The following is a 25778-nucleotide window of genomic DNA, read 5'->3' as shown; positions in this document are numbered from 1 at the left end:
TAGCAGCGCGAGCGGGGAGGCCCCGGAGCGGGCTGGAGCGCCGGCCTCTGCACCCCAGCGCCGCCGGGAGCCCTGCCCCAACCTGCCCAGCTTCCGTCTGACAACTGCAGGGAGGGGTCAGGGCCGGGGACTGCCGGGGGTCGTGCAGGTGGCCCTGAGTGCCGCTCCGCCAAGCCGGGGGCCGTCGGCAGCCGGCGCCGAGGCGTCGCGGGGCGACAGCGGAGGGACCGGGGGCGGCGAGTGGGGGGGCAGAGCCTGCGGCGGGGCTCGGGGACGTCACCGGGGGATCGGCGTGGGCGGAGCCGCACTCGGAGGGGGGAGGAGACCCGGGCGCGGAGGTGTTCCCGGGGGCGGGGGGCGGCGACCCGCGCCTATAGGTTCGCCCGGGACTCCCCGCGGGGACGGGGCCTTGGCCGGTTAGGCTCCGAACGGTGCGGACGCTCGGCGCCGTCTGTCCGTCCTCCCGCCGCGTCCCGCCGCCCGCACCTGCCTCGTGCACCTGCCGCCCCGCGCACCGCAGCCCGGCCTCAGCATGACGGACCAGGCGGCCTTCGACACGGATATCGTCACCCTGACCCGCTTCGTCATGGAGGAGGGCAGGAAGGCCCGCGGCACGGGCGAGATGACCCAGCTGCTCAACTCGCTCTGCACGGCGGTCAAAGCCATTTCCACGGCCGTGCGCAAGGCGGGCATTGCGCACCTGTGAGTCAGGCCTCCAGGCCGTCGGGCCACGCATGTCCTGTCTGTCTGTCCTGTTGGGGATCTGCCTGGGAGTCTGATGTGTGGTCCCCTGGCCCTCCTGCTGTCAGCCTGCCTGCCTGTCTGGCAGATGGGAGCGTCTGTCTCTCTCTCTCTTTCCCTCGTAGCCCCTCTCTCACAGAGCTTGTCCAACTGCACCGAAGCCCTGGTTCCCCCTCCCTTGAGCTTGGGAGTGCCCCCACGGGGGGACCTGGCTCACAGTTCACACCTGCCTCCATCCAGCAGCCCTCTCCCCTGGGCTGAGCAGCCTGCCTTTGCCCCCGCTCTCAGCCTCCTCGTGGTGAAACAGGCTGGCCAGGCTGAGCCCCTGGCCAGCCCACCATACCCAACTTAGCCTCACACAGGAAAGTGCCTGCACGGGTGCTTCTTTTCCCTTTCGCTCCTTTTCCCTTCTTTGCTCCCTCTGGAATTGGGGTCCCAAGTCAGGTTTCTGATTTAGTATCTCCTTGACCCTAAACAAGTCCCGTTAGGAGCAAAGGAAGCCCAGGGCAGGCTGGGAGGAAGCCTGCATGCCCAGAGCTCTCAGGAGCAGCCAGTCCAGCCCTTCTTTGTACAGCTGAGGGCCCTGAGGGCAGGGGAGATGAGGTGAGTGGGCCTGTTGTCCAGGCTGCGATTCTTTATGCCGCGTGTTGGACTTTATTTTTCAGAAGTCAGTTAAAACTCACCCAACTCTAAATCTCACCAATTTTATTTTTGATGTGAATTAAGAATCGTATCTCAAGAAGCCATTGCCTTCTGGAAAACCTGTTCTTGAAGCCTTATTTCTGTGCTTCTGGCTCCCCTCTACCCAGTCCCTGGAGAGAAGGGATGCCGATCCATACAAGGAGCAACCAGCGTTTTGTTCTCCCGGGAGAACAGTCTATAAGGGGCCTATAAGGGGATCTGATGAATTCATGGTTCAAACTGAAGTGTTTGCTCATGTCTTTGTTTTCACTCCTTTGGCAGAAAGTGGTTCTCCAGTGGCTTCAGGTTTTGCTTTAGCCATGTGGAGTTGGCTTTCCTTTGTACGTGTTTCCAAATCACTGCTTGAAGAATTCACTGGTTCTGTTTAGTTCAACAAAATGTGTTGAACACCCACAATGTACAAAATTCTAGATGAGATTGAGAGATGAGAACAACAGAGCTTATGCTGTTAGACAAGTATGGAATTAGTTATAAAGCACAATAGAGATCCTGAAAGGTGCTTTCATAGAGGTACCAGAAATACAATGTGGATGGATGCAAAGGATTGTGGGGCATCGAGATGAGCGTGGCAATGGGCAACGGTCCTAAGGCCTGATGGCTGGATAGCATTCAGTTGTGCAAAGAAATGTAAGGGGTGGGAAAATATTTCTGGAAAATGTGCTCCTTCAGTTTGACTCAAGCATGGAGCACATGTGGATGGGTGTTTGTGGATGTGAAATTACAAGTGCATTGGGGAGCATCTGATAGCAGGGGTGAATACTTGATATTTTGGGGGGAGTATGCAAAGGGGAGAGTAAAAGTTTTTGAGTAGGTCAGTGGTATGATTAGCCACTAATCTGGGGAGGATATGGCTGGAAGTACAGAATTGGAAGAAAGAAAGCTGAAACATGGCGAGAACCCACTAAGGCTGGGGGGTGAGGAAAGCATTGGAGGGGAGAGCCTGGGGGAAAGAGAGAGCCTGGGGAAGTCTTGAGTGTGGACTGAGTGAGAAGGGCAGCCAGGTTCTCAAAGAGCAGGTTCTAGCAATTGAGAGCAGGGCCACACCATTAAAACACGAAGCAAAACAAAAACCAAAAATAGAATTCCAAAGCAGAAGCTGGTTTTAGAGGTTGGGGATGGATGACAAGATGATCCCAACATTTTGGAAACGTTGAACTTGAGGTGTTGGAGTGCTATCCAGTTGGAGGTGTTGTCCAGCCTGCAGTTGGATGGGCTTTGTGAAATTAGGGCAGGAAGCCCTTCCTCAAGATTTGGCCCCTGGTTTTTGGCACCTGTGCCCTGAGGCAGAGAGGAAGAGGAGAAGAAAATCAGGACCGGATTTCATAGAACAGGAACACGCACATTTTGGGGAGCAATGGAGATGGGCTCCGAGTCCTGGCTCTGCCATTTAGCTTCTGTGAGGGTTTTGGCAATTGATGTAATAACTCTGAGCCTCGGTTTCCCCACTGGTAAGATGGAGACCGCTGTTTTTTTCAACCTCAGAGAGCTGTGTGAGGATGAGCTGAGTTCATTAAACAGGTGCCAGCCAATATTGTCATTATTTTCCTAGGCTGAAGATTATGATTATATATATTTTTGTTAATTGAGATACCTTTCAATTTTGGGCTGGCATGAACACAAGCAAAGGTTGGGGTTTGTGACCTGTGAAAGCTGCTCTGGTTGGCATCTCTTCTTCAAGGAATTTCTGCTCCGACCCTTGGATTTTCTGTCTGGGTGAACGGTTGGTCACTTACCTCGGCATCAGTCAATAACAGGTCATGTTACCTTCAACTTTCGTGATAAGGATTAAATAATAATCTGCCTTCCTTTCTCTTCAGTTGGGTGTTCTGAAAATGAGCTCATTCACTTGGTTCTTTTGCGTGGTGTCCAGCCTGCGGCCTGCTTCCCGCTGCCTTGTTGACACCGGGAGGAAATGCTAAGGAAGCTTTCTTCCTGGGAGTAGCCCTGCCTCCAACCCTGTGTCTTCAGAAATGTTGCTGAAGGCGGCTTTCCCCTGATCATCATAAATCACAAACTTTACGGCTCATCCATTCTAGAAATCATGTGCAAATGGCAGCCATGTTGTTCTCAACGGAGCCCCACAGGCATCCGCTAAGTAAACTTTGGCTGATGCGGGGGGAGGGGGAAACCAGGACCTCTGGACCAGTTTGTCAGGCTACTTCTGGAAGTCACCCAGTGCAGAACTGTGTCACAGGTAACTGGCAACAAAGGAAAGCGCTTGAAGTTTGCATTTGACCAGAGTCCTACTGGGGAGAGTATTTCATTTGAAATGCCTAGACATTTCACTTCATTTTCATTCAAATTAGTTGGCCTGGCAGTCCAAGCAGTTCAAGGGTGGGAAGCATCCTGTGAGGGTCTGAGCCCTTTTGATTGTTCCTTTTTAAACCCCTAGAGACACAAGAGTTCTCTTTCTGGAGTTTGGGAGCAAAAATCAGTTTGAAGAGCTGCTACCTACAATACGTCTTCTTGCCCTTGTACTGTAAACCTCACCAAAAACTTGGAAAAAAGCTATGTCGCTTTAATTCATATAACAGGGAACTCCTAAATGAATAATCCTTTAATTCATATAAAAGGACAGGTTAAATTTGGCCAGTATTTTAAAAGCCCTAGAAATTTGGATTAAATATTAGCATTGTGTTTCTTTTTTTTTTTTTTTAAAGATTTTATTTATTTATTTGACAGAGAGAGAGACATAGTGAGAGCAGGAACACAAGCAGGGGGAGTGGGAGAGGGAGAAGCAGGCTTCCTGCCGAGCAGGGAGCCCGATGTGGGACTCGATCCCAGGACCCTGGGATCATGACCTGAGCCCAAGGCAGACGCTTAACGACTGAGCCACCCAGGCGCCCCAGCATTGTGTTTCAAATTTGCACATGATTTCTAGAATGGATGAGCCGTAAAGTTTGTGATTTACGATGGATTTGAACTCCAGTGAGCTAGAGTCCCAGCCCATGGAGTAAAGCCAGTAATGTTCCCTTTCCCTCTGGGTAACTTGAATTTAGGAAAAGCTTCCTTGGCAGATCAAGTCACCTGCTCAGTCAAAACGAATGTCTCTGTCCCTGCATGATCAGTGCCCAGCTGCTACGGAGCCCTTCTCGGGGCGGGGTGGAGGAGGGAGTTTAGCCTAGAGGTTTACAGCTTGCTTGAGTCAACCCATTTTCTTCACCCTTTGGCTCGTTTCTCTTTCTCCACTGATTGTAAGGCGTAGTTGGCTTCTGGAAGGCTTTTTTGACAGTTGGATGATGGTTTCCCCACATCCCTGCAGCCTCAGTTGCTTTCTGATTTGGGCCCCAGGGAACAGCACATTGGGAACAGATCTAAGAAAGAGTCTGGTGGTGTGTGAGAGGGTGTTTGGTGCCGTGCCCTCCTGTTCATAACAGCTGGTACAAAAGTTGCTTCTAAACCAGGCCAGGCTTCCGGCCTCTGCTGGGCAATCCTGGAGTCTGCCTAGAATTCCAGTTTAGGGAACACAGTTGATCTGTTTTGCAAGCCCTAGTTCAAGTGGCCAGGCAGAAGCATGGGCTCCTCCCTAGAAGCCAAGGCCCATATCTGCTACCAGTTCTGTAGGCCTGCAGGTGACTCTGCTCTCTCCTTGTGGCCATCGGAATACACAGGGAAGGCTCTTCGTCATTTATCCTTTGGGGCCTTTGAGTAATGATGACTGATGAGAATGCAGAAATTTCTTGTTTCAAGCGGGTTTCTGAAAACTTGGGGAGAAAACAACTCCATGCTCTCTTCAGCTAATTAGTTCCTGGAGGATATTTCTGAAGGCTTTTGTCCTCTGTCAGAGTTGGAGGAGTCTTGCCTGCTTCTGGCTTTTCACTGAGCTGTGGAAACCTGTTCCCTCAGGGACACCTTGCAGCTCTTGTGCGGGCCCCTCCTGCGGTGTGTTGGAGAAGCCTGACTGAGCATTCGCCTGGCCTGGCTCCTCATCCCTGAGCAAGTAAGGCAGGGCAGTGTGACAAACATGAGTCACGGCTAACTTGATGTGACAAGACAAAACGCAGGGAATACCCAGTGATGGGGTATAAACTTGGTTGTAATTACTATGGACATGGTGATCTGGGAACTCATTCTCCTGAACCCTGATTCTACTTTAGGATCACTTTCCTTTGCCTTTAAGACCGTCTTACCACCAGGTCTCACCAGGGGAAACCCTCCCACCAGATGTCCTAGGAAAGTTAGAACCTGAATTTTGAGTTTGAGGGGCCCAGAATATTCTATCTCCATAGTGTTTGTTTAAATTAATTAATTTTTTTAATGCTTCACAAGCAACTGGGGGATAGTTGGAAAAAGGTCCTGGTTAGAACAGAGGAGGGACCTTCCATGGGGTCAAGAGGAGGGGGGGAAGGTAACTACCCGACCTTGAGGGAGCAGGAGAGGGGGAGGTGGCCGGTGATCTGCAACAGTTTGGCAGGGAAGATGGCTATTTCGGTGCCACGTGTAGCGAGTGTCCCCAGAGCGTCCCTCCCGCAGTGTGTTACATGGCGCACTCGACTCCCATTATAGACGGGTGGTGCACCCTGTGTAACCCAGAACCCCGGAGCAGCAGTGAGGAACCTGGCTGGTGGTCTCGACCATTCCAAAGCACTTACTTGTTTACTAGAATATGAATATAAATATCAAGCACTTACTTGTTACTAGAATATAAGCTCTGTGAGGGCAAGGATCTCATCTGTCTTGCTCCGCACTGTAACCCCAGCCCTGAGAACAGTTCCTGGAGGATGATAAACACTGGGACATGAAGGAAAACTCACACAGGCCTCTAGGAAGCCTTTGAGAAAAAAGGACCATGGCCGGACTTCACCCGACTTGCTGGATGAGATACCTGAGCAGGTGGGACATGGGCCCAAGTGTGACATAGGCCTTTCCCACGCCTGTCTCTGGGGCCCCGTCCCTCTGCCCTAGCCGCCCGGCCTCTGTGGAGCTGTCTTCGGAGGCCTGCCCCTCTGGGCACTGTGCCAATGGCCTCCCCCGGCTCTCCAGCGTGTGGAATGACTTTGAAAGTCGGTTGCTCCTATATTCATTCCTTCAGACTCAGGTTTTTGCTTTCCTCGGTGAATGCCATTCATTCGTGCGGCAAGTATTTATTGAGGGCCTACAGTGTGCTGGAAGCTGGGACACAATGGAGGAAAACATACCCTCTGTCTTCCTCATCGGAGCGAAGGATAAACCGACCATGCTAACAGGATGGGGGGTGAAGCCTGGGAGTCTCCGAGACTCTTCCGCCCCTCCCGCAGCAGGTGCAGATCCCTAATGAGGGCTCCCTTGAGAGAGCAAACCAAGGTAATTCACATTTTTTCTCACCTGTTAGATGCCAAGGGCTGTGCTAAGCCCTTTGCACGTCTCACCTCATGGAATCCTCTAGCACCACACAAAGTATTCTTGCCTTCAGTGGGCACACACACCCGAGGAGACAGGACAAGTGACTTGCAGAGGTGAGGTCTGAGCCAGGTTCCTGTCAGGAAGCTCAGGCTCCTTTCCATCAGCCTGTTCACCTGCCTGAATTAGCAGTGCCTTTCAGTGAGGACATCTCAGGCGAGGAAGGAGCGACAGTTAGGGCCTGTGGGGCCAGCGAGGGAGATGTATTTGGGTTGGTGGCCCTGCCAGGCCCCTCTCGTTCCACCCAGAATTTGGCTGCCTTCTTTCTCCACCGGCATCGGCCTCAGGATTGAGGTGAGAAAAAGAGTAGGTGGAAGGAGGACGGGGCTACAGCTGCAAGTGTGGCAGACCCTTGGTCTTTTACTCATGAACGAGGAGCGACATGGCGGGAGGGGGAGCACTGGGCCCCGGGCTGGCGGGACGAGATGCTCTTTCCAGGGGGGGCAAGGGAATGACGTGGAAGCGACACTGGAGGTGGGCTTGCCGTGAAGCCGGAGTTACCTTCTGGAGCCAATCAGGCCAGGCCAGGCCAGGCCAGGCGTCTGGGTTGGGACAGTCCCTGGTGTTGGCTGCGTTTTGTTCAGCCAGAGACAAGCGAGTTCTGTCTGTCGACAGAAGATGCATCTGCAGGAGTTGAAGCAGGGGCCGCTGGGACCACTGGTTCCCAGGCGAGTGCTCCTGACCCTGTCAGCCAAGGCCCCTGTCCTGGCCCTTCAGCGGTTGGGCGACGTCTTCCATCTCCTGCCGTCTCTTCTCTGGGCTGTGCCCCCTCTCTCGCAAACGGTTCCCCTCCTTTCAGTATTCCTGTTCGAGCCCCGCTAGTCCAGCCTGCCTCTTCCTCCATTCCCACAAACTAGGCTGCATTTTGCACGAGCCACTCCAATTCTGGGAATTCTGCAGCCACCGACTTACAGGTACCTTGAAAGTAGAGTAGAGACTCCAGACTTTTCACGCCGGCAGCCGGAGGACTCCTGCCAGTGAGGGAGGCCTGGCCCGGGAGGGAGTCGGAGCGAGCTTCTCGCCTCTGCTCTGCTTCTCCGCTTTGTACAAGCCCGTCGGTGTCTGCGAATGAGCTTCCTTCTCTATAAAATGAGGTGGTGGGGCCAGTCTGTATTGTCCCTTAGGAACTTTTCAGCTATGACATCATAGCGTCCCTTGGCTTAGCTCACAGCTCAGACTCCCTCCTACCCAGAAGTTTTCCTTGCTTGCTGTACCTCTCAGCTGATTGATTATGTGCTAACCTGTGTATTCAAGGGTAAAAACTGGTTTTGGGGGGAGGTGAAGAAAAATCAATCTTTTTAATATATGAAGTACAGATACACACTATACTTGTGGGGGTAAAATTTCATGGAGGAGTGTGATTAGGGAAAAAAAGCTAAAAAGTCTTCTTAGAGGCCATTGAAGAAAGGTTGAGAAACATGGATTTACCCACAAAGGTGTGCTGGGTACTTGACATACTGGACAGGTGAATATTTGCTCCTTGTTAGGAGTCAATCTAGGGGGATGACCATTCTTCTTGTTTTGTTTCTCCCAAACCACGTGTCTTCTTTTCTGTCTTCTGAATTCTACTAAACACCTGCTTTCAGTGGGTTTAGAGGTGCATTGGCATATCCTGGTGGTCATGGCTTATATTTTTGTGACTTTTCTTCCTTCTAGCTATGGAATTGCTGGCTCTACCAACGTGACCGGTGATCAAGTGAAGAAGCTGGATGTCCTCTCCAATGACCTGGTTATTAACGTGTTGAAGTCCTCCTTTGCCACCTGCGTTCTTGTGTCAGAAGAAGATAAGCACGCCATTATAGTAGAGCCCGAGAAAAGGGTGGGTCTGCATTTCTGCTGTGGGGGGAGGGTGTTCAGTGTAACCATCATCCTAGCTTTATAAATGGCCCCACTTGCTCAGCCAAGCTAGAGTCCTAGGAATCATCCCATATTCCTCCCCATCAGTTACCATTTCACAGATTCTGCCTTACTACCATATCTCACATCTATCCTTTACTGTCCATGCTACCACCATAGTTCATGCCATTATTACCACCCCCCCATGTACTCAAGCGTTAGAGAGATTCATATGTACTCATACTCATCCCCACCCCTAAAGTTTTGTTTTCACATTCAAGGTTCTTCAAAGTCTGCCTTCTGTTAACTACCTCTTTTTTCTTCATCTCCACCCACCAAATCGCCAACCTTCCCATTCACCTTTCTTGCCAATCTAAACTGCTCTCAGTTTCTATCATTGATTTATGCATTATAATCCATGGGGATCCCATTAATTTGATTGCTCTTTGAAGGCAGAAACGGATTATATTCTTTTCTGTATCCCGGCATCTAGCATAGTACCCGGCAGCTTGTAGGGGCTCAACAATAAATTGTTGTTGAAAAAGTGAATGAAAGAGTATAGCCAGCTTTTGAAGAACAACAACAATCATATGATTAAAAAAAAAAAAAGTTTGAGATGTGATGTGAAGTTCTGTGGGCTTACCATCTTTCCCTGTTTGAGATGAATTGGGGACCAGAAGGAGTAGCATTAGAAAAAAGCAATTGGAAGATGAATTTAAAGAGGTTGCCTGATACCCAGTTTTGACCTTTATAAGAAGGGTGGGGAGCCACATCTGATTAGCTTGTTTTACATCATTCCTAAAATACCACTTCATGATTCAAAGTTCATGTTTTTCTCTGCTGGGCTTCCCCAAGGTAGTTGGCAGTTTTAGGCATGTGGATTGAATTTTGTGTTTCATATCCTCTATCAGTTACCCCAAACTTCCCTGACTATAATGTGCCTCGATAATAGGCATGTTTCTGTTTTCCAGATGACAGTTTCCTCTGCATGGGCCAGGGTGATTTGTTAAGAGCAATAGGTCAGGCAATCAGAGAAACCTCTTAATTTGATGCAGAACATTTAAAAACCACATCTTAAAGTGGCCAGTCTGGAGATGGAAAAATCCCCAGTGGTATTCAGGTTAACTCTCTCTTAAAAAAAATCTCTGGGACACCTGGGTGGCTTAGTCAGTGAAGCATCGGACTCCTGATTTCTGCTCAGGTCATGATCTCAGGGTTGTGCGATGGAGCCCCACATCTGGCTCTGTGCTGAGTGTGGAGCCCGCTTAGGATCCTCTCCTTCTCCTTTTGCCCCTCCTGCCCGATCCCACACATGCACTCTCTCTAAAAAAAAAAAAAAAATCTCTGCTTTGTAGCACATACCAATTTCTACTGTGTAAATATGCCCCATAGTTTATTTCAAGCTACCAACATGACATCACTGAAAGCAGAGTTTGGGAAGCGATGTGCACAATTAGGTCTTGGGCACATATAACAACCAGCTCTAGCACACCACTGAAAATCTGGTTCACAGAATGAAATTTTGGTAGTCCCATTACGACAGAGGGTTATGCCCTTTGGGAATCACGGTAGGGTTGTCTTGGGAACTCTGTGCACTGCAGCCGCGTGTCAGCTATAAGACGTGCATGAGAAGTTTTTTCAAATAGATCTTAATGTTATCTTTGCTTCAGCTAAGGAATTGTTACCTTTTTTTTCCTTTCCCTTGTGAATAAAGAGAAATTAGTGACTAGCCTCATTTCTTTTTTTCCTTTGGCTGCCAGGAAACTCAGATCAAAATTATGATTCATCTATATCAGCAGTGTAGGAAACTATGACTTATTTTTCTGTTTCATCATCTTCATCTAGACCTGCTATTCTAAGTTATGTTTTCTCTGCCTAGTGATCCTTTGGGACAGATGTTTTGTTTTCGTTCTGTATGCCACCTCATACCTTCTATGACAGACAAATCAGATTCACATTTCTTGAACTTTCTCCTAGATTCCCTTGTTTTATCCCCTTTGTGTATGCTCTTTGTTTTGTTATAATTTTAAAATTAAAGTTGTATTTCCTTTTTTTTTTTTTTTTTGCTCAGGGTAAGTATGTGGTCTGTTTTGATCCCCTGGATGGATCTTCCAATATTGACTGCCTTGCGTCCATTGGAACAATTTTTGGCATCTACAAAAAGGTAAAATGTAATATATCGAGCCCCTGGTTTGAAATAAAAAGTTAAGGTTGACATCCAATACTATTTCACTTTTGGTGGAGCGGGCAGAATGTAGGTCATGAAACTCTCTGAGGCTTGAGATAGGTTTATATCTCAGGTTCTGACTTTTCCAGCCTTAACTGCTTGCTGATGATCCATTAAGTGGTTTAAAAGAAAATATAGTAAAACATGGGTGGGAAGAGAAAGATATTTCACTTTTTTAACTATATCTTCCTTATGATGGAAAATGAGAATAAAAATAAGAGACAATATAGATTATAGTAATCATACTGTGTGAACTGAGAATTATGAGTATAACAAGAGATTATTTATGTCAAAATTGTCCTTTAAATTGTCTGAATCGGGGTCTGCAAACCAAGACTCGCTGGGGCTAAATCCAGCTTGTTGTCTGATATGTATAGCCTGGGACCAGAAAATACCCCCTTTTCATTTTTATATGGCTGAAAAAAAGTCTAAAGACTAATATTTTATGACCCATGTCATTCATATAAAATTTAATTTTCACTGTCCATAAATAAAGTTTTAATGGCATATGGTCAACTCATTTGTTCCCATATTGCCCTTGGCTGATTTTGAGCTGCGCCGTCAGGGTAAAGCAGCTGTGATAGAGACGGTGATGGTAAAGCCTCGAATGTTTACTGTCTGTCGCTTTGTGAAAAGGTTGCTGTGCGCTGGTGCAGCTTGGGACCCGGACTCCTGCCCTGGGTCTTTCTCACCTGTGCGAGCCTCTCCTTCCTTCTTTTTCTTTGTGCATGTGTGCATGTGCGTGTGTGTGTGCACGCACGTGTGTGTGTTGGAACAACTCAAGTACACGGAGAAGTGAAAAACAGAATGAATACCCATGGGCCCATCGTAAACATTATGAAATCTAAAATACGTCATCTTGGCTTCAGCCCTTCTTGTGTTATTTTAGAAATAAAACCTCACAGACGTGGTTGAGCCTGAGCCCGTTTCTTCATCTCAGTGGATGAGGCAGCTTAGTTCAGCTGGTCTCTGAGTTTCCTCCCAGCTCTCTTGTTCCAGGAGACAGAGGCCACAGCTTGAGATGCGAGACCACAATTCGTACCTTATTTCTCAGAGTGACTTGTTGTCTAGTATTACATGTAATCTCCTTCCAAACACATGGCCGCCACGGGGTGGTTTTCTTTCATCACTAGAATGGATTTTGCCCTTTTGTCTTGGCCAAGAGGGAGATCCACATCGAGATCAGTTTGAGTAATAGAAGGTTTTAATGCTCATAACAAAAAGGCAAAGGCAACAACTCAGCTATTTTCCAGGTCAGACCATGAAACATACCATTCCTGTTATAGACATGGAGGGAGGTCATTTTCCCTACAAAGTATCAAATCTATAGTAGAGAGGTTCCCAGCAAAATTCTTCCTGTGAGGGAAGCCTCCTGCTTAATGACTTAACCAAAACTACAGGGGTGCTGATGTTTGCCTGCCCCAGTCTCCACCTCAGCCCCTCAGGAAAGACTTTTAAGGAAAGAAAAATCCCTAGAAAACGGAGAGCCAGAAAACTAGCTATCACCTAAAAAAAATCAAACCAGCTTGCAGTAGCAGCTTGAGTTATGAATGCTAAAACTCAACAACAAGTCTCCATGCTCTTCTTAAGAAACCTGAAGTGGCTCTCTGAAAAGACTGGGAAAAAAAATGAGTGTGACACCCACCTTTATGCCATTGCAGTTTTTAAACATCTTACTGATTGTTTGAAACCATTTGAAGGCTTATGGGGCGTAAACATTGATGTGTCTGATGCTTCAAATGACACATTTCCTGCTTTCTGCATCGGTGGTTCTGGGCTAGAAGTCATCTCCTTAGGCCACAGCATTGGTAACTGAACCTGGCAACAGTGATCAGGCCTTTCCCATGTGATGCCTGGAAACAGGTTCCAGAGGTGTCTCAAAGGGGCACATGGTCCAGTGTCCCAGAGAGTTCCTGCCGAGGAGACACCCAGAAGGGGTAGAATTCTCCTGAGGTTGAGCGACTATCATGGTTAGAATGTTTGTCCACATATTGAATCAACATATCTCCCTATTGCTCATTTGGCCTTTTAGAGCATCCGAAAATAAGGTTTTTTTTGTCTTTTTGTTTTAACGTGTTTGGAAATGGCTTTCCTGCCCTGTCCTCCCTTCCTTTTAAAAAATATTTTTTTAAGCTAAACATCTTTTGTATGAGAAGATTTTAGACCTCTCTCTAGTGTGGTCACCCTATACTGGACATAATCTAATTTGTAACATCTTTTAAAAATATCCAGTCCCCACAACTAAACACAGAGTTTCAAAAGTGCTCTAGCAGTTTCAGAATCCAGTTCAAGTCCTTTAACTGAGCACAGCGAGACTTATACACTTACTAATTAATAACCATATGGAATGTAGCTTCCGGACAGTGACACTTGCAGTTCTATGGGATCTCGGGCAAGGTAACCGTGAGCCTCTTGTTTCCTTATCTGTAAAGGGGAGGTACTGAAAATTAGGAATAATGACCTGAAAACAGTACCTGGCACATAAAAAGTGCTTGATTAAGTATTAGCTATTAATATTACTTGTTTTGTGTATTAATATCCAGTGGACAGTATCAGAACTCTAACTTAAGGAAGGAATGAAAGGAGGGAGGGCGGAAGGAAAAGAAGGAAGGGAGAAGAAAATTACTGGTTTTCATAACTAGAAAGCCCAATGGATAGATTTGCTTCAGGTGCCGCTGCATTGAGGGCCTCCGACCACGCCATCAGGAGACACTTCCTCTCCCTACTCCGTTCCTCCACTCGGGCGAACGGTAGCCAGCAAGGCCAGGCTCACACCCAGCCCTCCCAGTAAGTCAAGCGGAAGATGCAAGCCTCTCTTCCAACAGTTCCAACAGGAATGTCATCTCACTGGATCTGATTGGCTTGGCTTAGGTCACGTGGCCGTGCTATAGCCAATCACTGTGGCCTGAGGCAGGCGATGATTTAGTTGGCCAGGCCCGGGTCATGTGCCCACCCGAGAGCTGAGAGCAAGGGAGGCGGTATCTTAAGGAGATTAACGTGCAGTTACCAGCGGAAGGGTGGTGGATGCTGGCCAGGCAAAACCAGCCCATCTTCACTGCCGATTATAAACTCCTTGAGGGCAGGACATCGTCTTAATGTATGTTTTGTAGGCTAGTGGCCTAGCGCGATAGAAGGTGAACAATATTGGCTGAGTTATGGGGGACTCCGAATGCTCTGGGAGCCCTTGCGACAAGACAAGGGGGATACCCACATCGACCAGATTTTCTCCTCCACCACCTCAAGTCTCCAGAATCCATGGTGTCTTCCTCTATACCCCTTATGAGGTGGTGGGAAATAAAACAAACCAGTACCTCCGACAGGTTGTGGCCCGGGATAGGCAGAGAGAGGTAGGGTCTAGGAGCTTTCTAATTTTGCCAAGGGCTTTATGGGACTTGGTGGGTCCACGAGCACCTGCATGAGAATGTGATGGATCCCTGGACCAAAGGCCTTCCCTGCTGGGGTTTGAAGGAAGGAATTCATGCATTCGAAAGATCAGGCTAGGGGCGCCTGGGTGGCTCAGTTGGTTAAGCGACTGCCTTCGGCTCAGGTCATGATCGTGGAGTCCCTGGATCGAGTCCCGCATCGGGCTCCCTGCTCGGCAGGGAGTCTGCTTTGCCCTCTGACCCTATCCCCTCTCATGTGCTCTCTCTCATTCTCTCTCTCTCAAATAAATAAATAAAATCTTTAAAAAAAAAAAGAAAGATCAGGCTAGGAAAGAATTCCTCCTCATCCACGATTCCATGGCATTATTTTCTCTTTGAGTGTGTGGATCATAGGCAATGTTACCATTTCTTATTCTGTGGCAGAGAGTAAGATTATTAGGTGACAACATTTCAGGAAAGGCTGTTCGCTCCTGCACCTTTGGCACGGGCAGGGGTGGATGGTTCTGGGTGAGGTGGATCTCTGAGGGATTTTTCTTAGGGCAGAAGCGATTATTCCAAGCCTTTAGGGGCTCCCAGCCAACTCATTTGTCTACATATTGCTGGTCTGATTTCTCACGGCCCTGGCAGGGTTAAGTAGTTGTGATAGAGGATAGTTAGAGGCCCGAGTCCTCCCCTGTGTCACTGGCTTTGAAGGAAGCTGGTTCTGTTTTTAAGGCTGGGCATTGGTAAAATTTGGAGTTTGGGTAAACAACTCAAATTTTTGATAGTATGTTTAGTCTTGTGTTTAGATGCAATGCACTATTCTGTGAACACAAAGCAAACTAAATCAAATAGCTTGACCTAACCCAACCAACCAACCAACCAACCAACGAGCCACCTATGTGAAAACCATTTATTAAACACAAGGAGTGGGGATGAGGGGGAAAAGGAGAGAAATGTCCTTATGACTCTGCCTTTTACATAAACTTCAGTGTCAGAGTCACGTATGGTGCACAATAAAATGCAGATTCTCAGGAACACCCCCCCCACCCCCCACCCCCGCCTTTAGAAAGTCTGGCTTAGTAAGCCTAGGCTACATCCCTGGGATATGCATTTTTAATAAGCGTCCCAGGTGATTCTGATGCATGTGGTCTCTGGACCACACTTTCAAAAAAGTTCCAGGAAAGGGGCGCCTGGGTGGCTCAGTCATTAAGCGTCTGCCTTTGGCTCAGGTCATGATCCCAGAGTCCTGGGATCGAGCCCCACATCGGGCTCCCTGCTCGGCGGGAAGCCTGCTTCTCTCTCTCACACTCCCCCTGCTTGTGTTCCCTCTCTCGCTGTGTCTCTCTCTGTCAAATAAATAAAATATTAAAAAAAAAAAAAAAGTTCCAGGAAAAAAATTACCAGGAATGTTTTTGCTGGGATGACCTCCATTTCCAGCATTGTGATATAGATGCTCATACTTGTTTTTAGCTACTGGAATCTCTGGTTGGGGAAGGAATAAATGAAATTGGCAGAAATTGCCCATTTTCGTTTCTGTTTAAATTCCAAGTAGGGTATTCAAGCTGAAAGATTTGTTTGGGGTTGTTTTGAGGACCAAAGAAGCCAATCAAGTGTTAATAAAGAAGATCATTATCTTCTTATCATTATCAACCCTTGACTAGGAGCTATGCCCTTAAGGTGTCCCCTTCCTTAGTATCAAACTGTGGTCACATGACCCACTGGATTGTGTTTTTAATGAAACAAAATAGGAAAGATTAGAGTGCATGCTATGTTCTAAGCGTAAGCATTTCTTTGTGTAGTTGTGTGTGCGAGTGTGTTGGTACTGGTTTGTGGCATAAATGTATTTTTTACTGTGGGTGTGGTAAAAAAAATGGAAAGCAGCTGCCCTACCCTGTCCTGACTCTGGAGAGCTAGTCCAAGTCCCCACCTTTCTGAGAATTGCTTGGATGCGTGAGTGTCCACTGAGGCACGTGCCGCAACTGGCAAGAACTCATAAAATTGATTTCCTCGCCAGACTAGCAGTCCTGCAGCCCAGTCTTAATATGTTTAAACAAAGATGGAGTAGGCAGGTGGAAGACATTGATGCCGTAATACGATTAAATTAGTGGGAGCTGGCAAGAAGGCACGCTCTCTTTTGAAAGTGATAATGGAGAAATGAGGGAATATCAAATTAGTAAAATTGGAGGAGGACCCTGATTGGAAAGAAGGATCCAGATGCAGGAAATCTGCCGTATGGGGGCGGAGAGGCTGCCGTGGTAATATAATCAGGATATTACTGATGTGTGGAGGAAGGCCCTGCTGGGAAGATACCCAGTTGCATTAGGAGAGCGCACCTTGATAATGCATCTTGCTAATGACTGAACTGGAAAAAAGAAACACAACACAAAACAAAACAAAAAAACATGTTGTTTTGTTTTCTTTCTGGTCCTAGAGTTCAACTGATGAGCCTTCTGAGAAGGATGCTTTGCAGCCGGGCAGGAACCTGGTGGCTGCTGGCTATGCCCTGTACGGCAGTGCCACCATGTTGGTCCTGGCCATGGTGAATGGCGTCAACTGCTTCATGCTGGACCCGGTGAGAGACCCCGTGGGAGGTTGGGTGCTTGGCTGGGGACTGTTCGCAAGGCTCTGTTATTTGTGTGGGCGGGTGAGAGGGGGTATGTAGAGGTGGGAAATGAGGCCCACAGAGGGCCAGAGATGATGGAGTGGGCAAAGGGGTGGGGGAGATGGAGGAACCACGTGTACATCATGAGAAGATTACTGAGGTGAGAAATAATATAATAATATGGAATAATAATATTCCAGAGTATAAGGGGGGTCTTTGTTCCAAGATTAATTCTGTAGAACAGACATTATTCAACTGACTCAAATGCCCACTGAGTCCAGGCAGGCCATATAAATGAATGAGGTGTGCTGGGGAAGGAAGGCCAAGGGCAATGGTGGGGGCGGGGGTAAGCTGGAGAGGTCTAGCGGTTGTTACTATTTGGGAATAGGGCCTCAGTCTTGCCAAGGCTTCCAGTGTCTCAAGTAACAGTGGATTAAAAAAAATGTATTATTTCTAGATTTGTAAAACATGTGCTAGCCAACTAAAACACATTTATGGACCAGGTGGGGCCGGTAGATGGTCTCTTTGCCACCCACTATGTCCATGACTAGCTTGTTTTGCAGAGGTGAACGGGTGTCCCAACTGATGCAGTGGATTGCCTTGTTTCTTCAAACATAGCTACCAGATCATTTGATGTTGTGCATACGCAGATGAACGCTCTGTGAATGCTTGCAGTTTTGGTAAGGCTTTGATAAACTCAAGGAAGAGAAAATAAAGAATGAAATGAAGATAAGTCCTCATTCCACCTTAGAGAGAAAAGCTACTTAGTGGAGAGGAGCCCAAGGTGCCACGAAAAATATTCATCAACAGCTTGAATTTGTGGATGATTTCTTCCACGTGTGTATTAATTGGAGTTATTTATTCAGGTAGATGACAGTTCCAATGGAGCCGATGAATTGCGGAAAGAAGTCTCCTTATTATATTTGGCCCAACTCAACCTACCGTTGAATATAGAATTCAGTAGGCAGGCACATTCATCATGCACTTGATCCAGTGCCCCAAAGGGAAAAGAATTGGGTTTATAAATACCTTTTGGTTTTAGACATGTCCTCCTATGACAGTAATGAAACTTTATTAATTCGGCGCTTTTTGTGGACACACGGAACACAGGGTACACACGGCTGGCTGGAATCGGGCGGGAGACAGGTATAGCTCCTGGTGAGGCCCCGGGCTTCGTGTGCGTGGCAGGTCGTAGCAATGAGAATGTAGGCTGCCTTGGCCCCCTGTACTCTTGCACAACTGGACTTTGGCTCCTTGGAAGTACCAGCGCTTAATAAATAAACAAAGGTAGGAGAACAACACTAGATTAAGCCTCCAAGTGGGGCGACCTCAGGGGAACATAGTGGCAGAACTGGAGCAAAGTTCACCCTGAGCCCAGTGCACAGTTTCTGGAATCACTGAAGTCTGCAGATGTATGGCTTTGCTAGAGATTTACTGCTTCCCCAGACATTCTTCTAGTGACTTCTCTGTTACCTTTGAGTTGATGGACCTGTAGAAAAAATGAAATCTTTTCTTGTCTCCAGGTCATAGACCGGTGTCTCTGGGAGTCAGTTTCTGTGTATGTGATAGGCTTTTGCCACTCCGAGTCCTAATGGCCCCTCAGTGTTTGGAAGAACAGTGCAGGCCCGCTGTCATAGTCCCCTGCTGGGGCCGCCGTCTCATTAACCCACTGCTCCCCCCGCTGCCTGCAGGGCGAACCTCAGGACCCCTTCAGCGCTTTCTATTCATTTTGGCTGGCGGTTTCTGCTCAAAAGACGGAGACAGCTATATGTGCGTTTCCAGCAGGCTTGAACCCTCAGAAGGCTCTCAGGCTCTTGTGTGCGCGTGCAGGAGACTTTCCTCCTTCACGTCTTGGGTGCTCTGGCCAGGTGCCAGGGCAGGGCGTCGGAAAGCATGGCTGCAAGAGCTCTGCAGCACCCACTGGGCGATGGCTTGCTTTCAGGTCTTCTTCTGTAAAGATACCTAGCTAGTGAGTTCGCTTTCTGATTATAAAAGAACATTTCTGCAGAACTGTGGCCAGAATTTTTGGAAATACAAAAAAACAAAAAACAAAAAACAACAAAAAACCATAAAAGAAAAAAAGAATCACTCAGGTGAAACCTTGCAGTGACCACTGTTAATTCTAGTCTTTTTCTCCTTCCCCTCTTCCATCCTCCTTCCTGCTCTCCTAGTCCTCCTTCCGTCCCTCCCTCTCTTCCTTCCTTTCTAGGTCACACTCCCTACCTGCAGGAAGGACTCTCTGCGATGGGGGTAAATGGCTGGGGCACCTCCTTTCTTCTTAGCTCTTGCCTCCAGGGAGCAGCCCCCTCCCGACCAGGGCAGAGCTTCAGTCAGCCTCTTCTCAGGACACGTGGGAGCTCCAAACAGTCCTCAGTCCCGGGCAACAGGACCTAGGTGACGCTTTCTCTCCAGATTCCGGTCTCCTCTAAAGCACCTCAGCCCCAGAGGCATCAGCTCAGCAGCGGAACTTGGTGGCAGGACCGAGTTCTGAGAAACGTGTTGCAGATCAGCGAGCAAAAGCACCCAGGGTTACAGAGGCTGGGAGTCCAGACTCCGGATTCTCTTCCCTTCCGCGGCAGCACAGAGAAGGGACACGTCATCACGGCAGAAATGGAAAGCCGAGAGCACTCCTGAGCACGCCGGTGTGACTCCGTGCCCACCTCTCCTCATACCCCACCTCCTGGGTGCACCAGCAGAATTTTTTTTTTTTTTTTTGCAAAATTGTATATTGCTTTGGACACACATTTCCCCTGCCCCCCGGGGGGCACAGCTGTTTATTTTTTGTTGTTTTATTACTATTTTCTCATCCTGATAAGTGTACTCTTTAATCCCCATCCCCCGTTTCCCCACCCCCCTGCCCACCCTCCTGTCCGGTAACCAGCAGTTCGTTCTCTATAAAGACTCTGTTTCTTGGTTTGTCTCTCTCTTTTTTTTCCTTTGCTCATTTGTTTCTTAAATCCCACTTGAGTGGATACACAGTTCTCATTCTCCCTCAGGTTTTGCTGCTGTGTTAGGTATTTCTGCCCTCCCTACTTTTGTCTGTTTTCTTTCTTGTTTTACTGAAACCATTTGAAAGCCCAGTCAAGAGTTTCGATCCCTGGCATCTGCAGCAGCCTCTTCTCTCCTCCTGTTTCCTTTTCGCCCACTGACTCTGCCCCGGCCCTGTTCACAATTCCTGGAGTGGCAGGTCGGGGACAGGGTGTCCCAGGGCTGGGAGAGGCACCTTGTGCCCCCAGCCTCAGGATCCCAGGTGCAGCGCAGCCTGGCCCTGGAGGAAGTGGCTCATCACCTGTCCGTCTCCTTCCCTTTCCCAGGCCATTGGAGAGTTCATTTTGGTGGATAAAGATGTGAAAATCAAAAAGAAAGGAAAAATCTATAGCCTCAACGAGGGCTATGCTAGGGAGTTCGACCCTGCCGTCACCGAGTATGTCCAGAGGAAGAAGTTCCCCCCGGTAAGTGAGGGGCTCTGTGGGAGGGCCCCGAGTTATGCACAGATCTGTTGGTTCATGATTTACCCTGGAGGCTAAAGGTGGCAGGGATGGCAGGGGCTTGGACTCCAGTGTGCACCGACCCCATGGCGAGGTTCCCACCTCGTACTGGGGACTGGAACTCCTGCCCTCGGATGTCAAAGTCCGAGGGTCCGTTTCAGCCTCTGCCGCTTTCTGCTGGCAGGAGAAAATCAGGACAATAAAGTCAGCCAGATGAGTGAGTCCATGGCAGTAAAACATTTTGCTTCTGTGGTCCCCGATCTCGGATGGTACAGAACACGGTTCTCGTACCCAGGTGCCTGCCCTGGGGTGGCCAATGGATTTCTGTTCGCCATCTCAAGATTACGAGTGTCCATCTTGGTACCTTTCTGAAGAGGTTTCAAATCACTGAATACAAAGAGAAGAAAGGGCTGTTTACAGAGCTAGTTTTATGTAGGAATATCCAATTTTGTCATCCTCTTCAATGCCTTTGAAAGCTGCTATGTGATGAGGAGGAAGCCCAGACCTTGTTAGGATGACATTCAGGGCCTCCTGGCCGGCCCCAGGCTCTCTTTCTAGCTTATCTCTCCTTCCGCCTTACCCTGCTTTGCCTTCCCACCCGCTGAACCCTGCACACACAAGTGCACCGGCTTCCTCCCCAGGCCCCAGGCAGATGGCATCTGCCTCTCTGGGTTGCTGTGCTTTGCTCGGGCAGGTCCCACGCCCCCTTGCCCGGCTCCTTGGCTTTGCAAAGTCCTTCTCAGCCTGCAAGGTCCTGCTGAAAGGTACGATTTTGTGATGCCTGTTCCAACCCTGTAGTGAGAATCAGCGACACCCTCCTGGGGGACTTCTGCAGGTAATTTGACCCTATTATGAGAGGTGTAAGAGGCGGTCTGTTTCTGCTCCTGGGGCTCAGGATTTTCATCACATTTCCTAGCGCAGCTCCAAACACGCACCTTGTAGGTGCTCATTAAATAAATGATCATTGAACCAGATGAGCAGAGAGGACGCAGAACTCTCTTTTCCATGACCCTAATTATTGTTGGTCTCAACCTTGCAGGATAACACAGCCCCTTATGGGGCCAGGTACGTGGGCTCCATGGTGGCTGACGTGCACCGCACCCTGGTCTATGGCGGGATCTTTCTGTACCCTGCGAACAAGAAGAGCCCCAATGGAAAGGTAATCAAATCCCCTGAAAAGCTGTTGAGAGGTGCCTGGGTGGCTCAGTCCTTAAGCGTCTACCTTTGGCTCAGGTCATGATCCCAGGGTCCTGGGATCAAGCCCTGCATCAGGCTCCCTGCTCAGAGGGAGTCTGCTTCTCCCTCTGCCACTCCCCCTGCTTATGTTCCCTCTCTCGCTGTCTCTCTGTCAAATAAATAAAATCTTTAAAAAACAAAACAAAAAAACGTGGTTGAGAAGCAGTGGATTCCATTTGCAGCCCAGGGGATTTGATATAGGAAGAAAGAGAGATTACAGTAGCTGTTATATTGCTGTTATGCTCTGCAGTACGATACTGAGGATATCTGTGGGATATTCTTTTCTAGATTGGAGGCTGTCTTAGTTAAAGTCAGGTGATACCAGCTCGGAATGGTCTCGTGAGAGCCCTTCCATTGCTAAAGATAAGTAACAGTGTTACGGTCAGGATGGGTGCTTCCAGTGGGTGGCCTGGGCAAAATGAATGCCATTCACAATGTGAAATGAAACAGTTCAGCTTCATTACCAAGGCAGAAAATCAAATATGTATCCAAATAGAGGTTTCCTTTGATTGCTTTCAAAAGGCGTAAAATAGAAATAACTAATGAGCTGACATTGGCTGCTTGGAAAATGATACCTTCCTAGGGAAGGAAAGAATGTCTGGGGAAACCTAGAGCTTTCAGGTGAGCTGTCAACCACCGAATGCACTGGTCTAATGCCGACAGCGTCCCAAGGCCGTGGGGTATGGGGCGGCGGGGGGGGGGGGGGTTGCTGTGCTTGCTTACTCCGGCTAAGGGACAGCCCACTTCTCTTCTACACCGTGACAATGTCTTTCCTTCCCAAATATTGTCCCCTTGCTTTCCCCAATAGACAGATTGTCTTTTTTTTTTTTCAAATGTGAGAGAAGGAATGGGAATAAGAATCCCCTTAAGATAGTTAAAAATGTGTATGTTCCAGATACATTCAGATGCCTCTTTACAGCTGGTGATGTCCAGTTCATTGAAGGCGTTCTTACTTACTTAAAACACCACTCTTGCCATCACCACCTCAGGCATCCCAACCTATGTGATTAGCCTACTCTGTCGCACTTTTCTTTAATGCCTCAAAAAATTGTGTCTTAACACGAATATTGAGGTTCCTCCTTTTTTTTTTTTTCTGTTTTGCAAATCTGGCCATGACACCTGTATGCAAATACAGCCAGGAAACACCTGCAAGAAGCTGTCTGCTCAATAGGCAGACTGCATGAAAATGCAGACAGTAAAAAAGTTAATATTTAAAAGTAAATGCCGAGATGTATAACATACTCAATCCCAACCCCCGAAGCCTTCGGAGAATTATAAAAGGAATGTGTACAGGGTTGCAAACAATATTATACTGTTTGGAGAAGCCGGTCTGCTTTCCAGATGTCTGCAGCCAGACACTACCATGGACGTTTAATGCTTTTAGAATAGGCAAAGCTCCATCCAAAACACACAGAGTCACTCATTAGGTCCAGTTTCCGTGCTATAAAGAGAAGGGAACCATCAGTTCTGCCAAAATGTCATTCAGTCCTGAGTCCAGGTGGTCTGTCTCACATTCGCATCAGGCACTCTGTTGCTGGCTGTGGCTTGATGAATGGTTTAATTTAACCAAATGGTTAAATTAACCACTAGGTCTTAAGAGGCAGCCTTGGGGGTGAGGACTATTACAACCTCACAGAAGGAAAGGGAGAGTATCGGTTACCTTGAAAAGTCCCACCAGCTCTGCACTAGTTTGCTATAGAACGCATCCCTTTTTTTTTATGTAATAATGAGCGTGCTGCTCGTGGCTCTTTTTTCCAGTTGAGACTGCTATACGAATGTAACCCAATGGCCTACGTCATGGAGAAGGCGGGAGGATTGGCTACCACTGGGAAGGAAGCTGTACTGGACATTGTTCCCACTGACATCCACCAGAGGGCGCCAGTCATCTTGGGGTCGCCTGAAGACGTGAAGGAGTTCTTGGAGATCTACAAGAAACACGCTGCCAAATGAACTGGCCTTGCCCACACCAAAAAGAATTGCCATTTATCAGGACCTTTTGTCTCCCACAGTGCTACCGCTTTCTGGCTCCACACATTCCTAGACAGCAGAAATAAAAAGCATGGATATTTTCACCATCAGAAGCTGTGTAGTACCTGGTGCTGCTGTTCTATCTCAGTAATGCCACTGGGCATATTTTGAGTGGGTGGGGGAGAAATAAACATATCCTTTCTAAAAAAGAGTCTTCCTTGCTTTGTGTCAAATAATAGTAGTAGTGGTAATAATAGCAGTGAATGCATATCACAATAGATAACTCATTTAATTTTCACAACCTTATGAATTAGGTAGTCTATACAAATAACCCCTTTCACAGATGACAGAATGGAGAACGGAGAGGGGAAGTCATCTGCCCAAGTTTCCAGCCAGTGAGCGGCTGCGCGGGGATATGAACCCAGGTAGTCTGGCCAGGAAACAGAGTTAATGTATCGCGTCTCCTGCGTGTTGTTCGTTCAGGTCTGAGCGCACAGAACTAACCTGGGCAGAGCTGTTTACACCTTCCTGGGTACTGGACTACCCATCTATGACCTGTTGGCCTCACATGTGGGTGTAACCCTCTGAGTCGCAAATGAAGGCTTACTACTCAGTGGTGACTTTTCTATAAAAACCATAACACTCTGTTGAACAACAAAGCCTAGTCATTCCTAAGGTCTAACCATAAGGAAAAAGATGCATTATAAAAGGAAATACAATTTGTTGCCAGCAAGTATATTTCTCACTAGGCTCTCTATATAAGCAGTTTCTCCCTTAGCTAACCGTGGACTAGAATCCCAAGATCATAGCAAGTTATCTGTTAAACATCTGTGGACTTTCTTGAGCTCTAGATTTAGGCATATATGATCATATAGAATATGTTATTTGCTATGTAGATATATAAATTAATATATTAAATAATCAGATGTTTAACATTTAATATTTTAAATAATTTATCCAAGTATATTTAATGTATTAATATGTTAAAATATAGATTATATATTTACTTGTGAGCTGCCCTTCACTGGTGAGGATGAACGGATGGTGCTTGCTGAGCATTGTGTGGAGGCCTGGCAGGAACCCAGGTCTGTTGGTTCTCAGGCTCCACGTGTCATGCTGTTCCTAAAATGGGAGCTCCCTCCTACTCCTAATCAAAACACATAATGTTCTCTTTGCAAAGGAAAACACCCCCTTTAGCCACTCAAATATTTGGCTGCTAGGGATTTTCTAATAGGTTCCTCAGTAATAGCATTCGCAGGATTTGTAGAGGTCCCCATGCCTCCCTGCTGCCACCTACAGGTCTGATTTTGGTTCTTAGAGGTTCCATAGCCATATTCCTCATGTTCCAAGTTAAAATCATGCCTGGATGTAAGCCTAGATTCTAAATATTTTAAAGTATATCAGTAGAAGAGTTTCTCCACAATGGCATGCTTGCTGTTTTGTGTCTTTCACCAAAAGCTAAGTCCAGTTTGACTTGAAGCACCTGTCTGTCCTGGCTTTGCCACCATGCTATGTCATTGGGCATTTGATGGGACACCCTGTGACCAGGAAGGGGGTAGAAACTCCAGATGAGCATCATTGTTCTCAAAGTTCTCAGAGTATCTGTGGTCCCTGGTGCCCAGCTTTAGAATTGGAAATAATTTCAGGATGACTGTAGTGCCCCCTCTTCCCCCCACCCCAGCCAATGACATGTCCACATCCAAATCCCTGGAGTCTGTGAACATGACCTTATTTAGAAAGAGGATCTTTGCAGATTTAATTAAATTAAGGAATTTGAGATGAGATTATCCTGAATTACCGGGTGGGTCCAAAATCCAATGATAATGTGTTTTTATAAGAGACACACAGAGAATGCAATATGAAGATGGAAGCCGAGACTAGACTGATATGTCCACAAGTCAAAGAAACCAAGGAATGCCAACAGCCACCAGAAGCTGGAGGAGGCAAGGAAGGATTCATTCCTATAGCTCCAGAGGGAGCACCCAACAAAATGAAATACTTACATATAAATCTAACAGGGACGCCTGGGTGGCTCATTTGGTTAAGCAGCTGCCTTCGGCTCAGGTCATGATCCCAGGGTCCTGGGATCGAGTCCCGCATCAGGCTCCCAGCTCAGCAGGGAGCCTGTTTCTCCCTCTGCCTGCCACTCTTCCTGCTTGTGCTCTCTCTTTCTCTCTGACAAATAAAATCTTAAAAAAAAAAATCTAACAAAATATGTGTAAGACCTACAAAAC

The 25778-nt window shown here is 47.7% G+C and overlaps 1 protein-coding gene across 1 annotated transcript; it reads left to right on the top strand.

Annotated features, from left to right (window-relative positions):
* Nucleotides 1-384: 384 nt before the first annotated feature.
* On the top strand, nucleotides 385-23753 carry FBP1 (fructose-bisphosphatase 1). The gene is made up of 7 exons (XM_036084768.2): nucleotides 385-702; nucleotides 8479-8641; nucleotides 10730-10822; nucleotides 16682-16822; nucleotides 20167-20304; nucleotides 21380-21499; nucleotides 23335-23753. Exons 1-7 carry the CDS (start codon nucleotides 533-535, stop codon nucleotides 23524-23526), a joined length of 1017 nt encoding a protein of 338 aa, XP_035940661.1. The 5' UTR covers nucleotides 385-532; the 3' UTR covers nucleotides 23527-23753.
* Nucleotides 23754-25778: the final 2025 nt, after the last annotated feature.

Source organism: Halichoerus grypus, chromosome 14 (genome assembly GCF_964656455.1).
Source record: "Halichoerus grypus chromosome 14, mHalGry1.hap1.1, whole genome shotgun sequence".
Classification (NCBI taxonomy): Eukaryota; Metazoa; Chordata; class Mammalia; order Carnivora; family Phocidae; genus Halichoerus; species Halichoerus grypus.
This window is presented reverse-complemented; position numbering and strand designations above follow the sequence as displayed.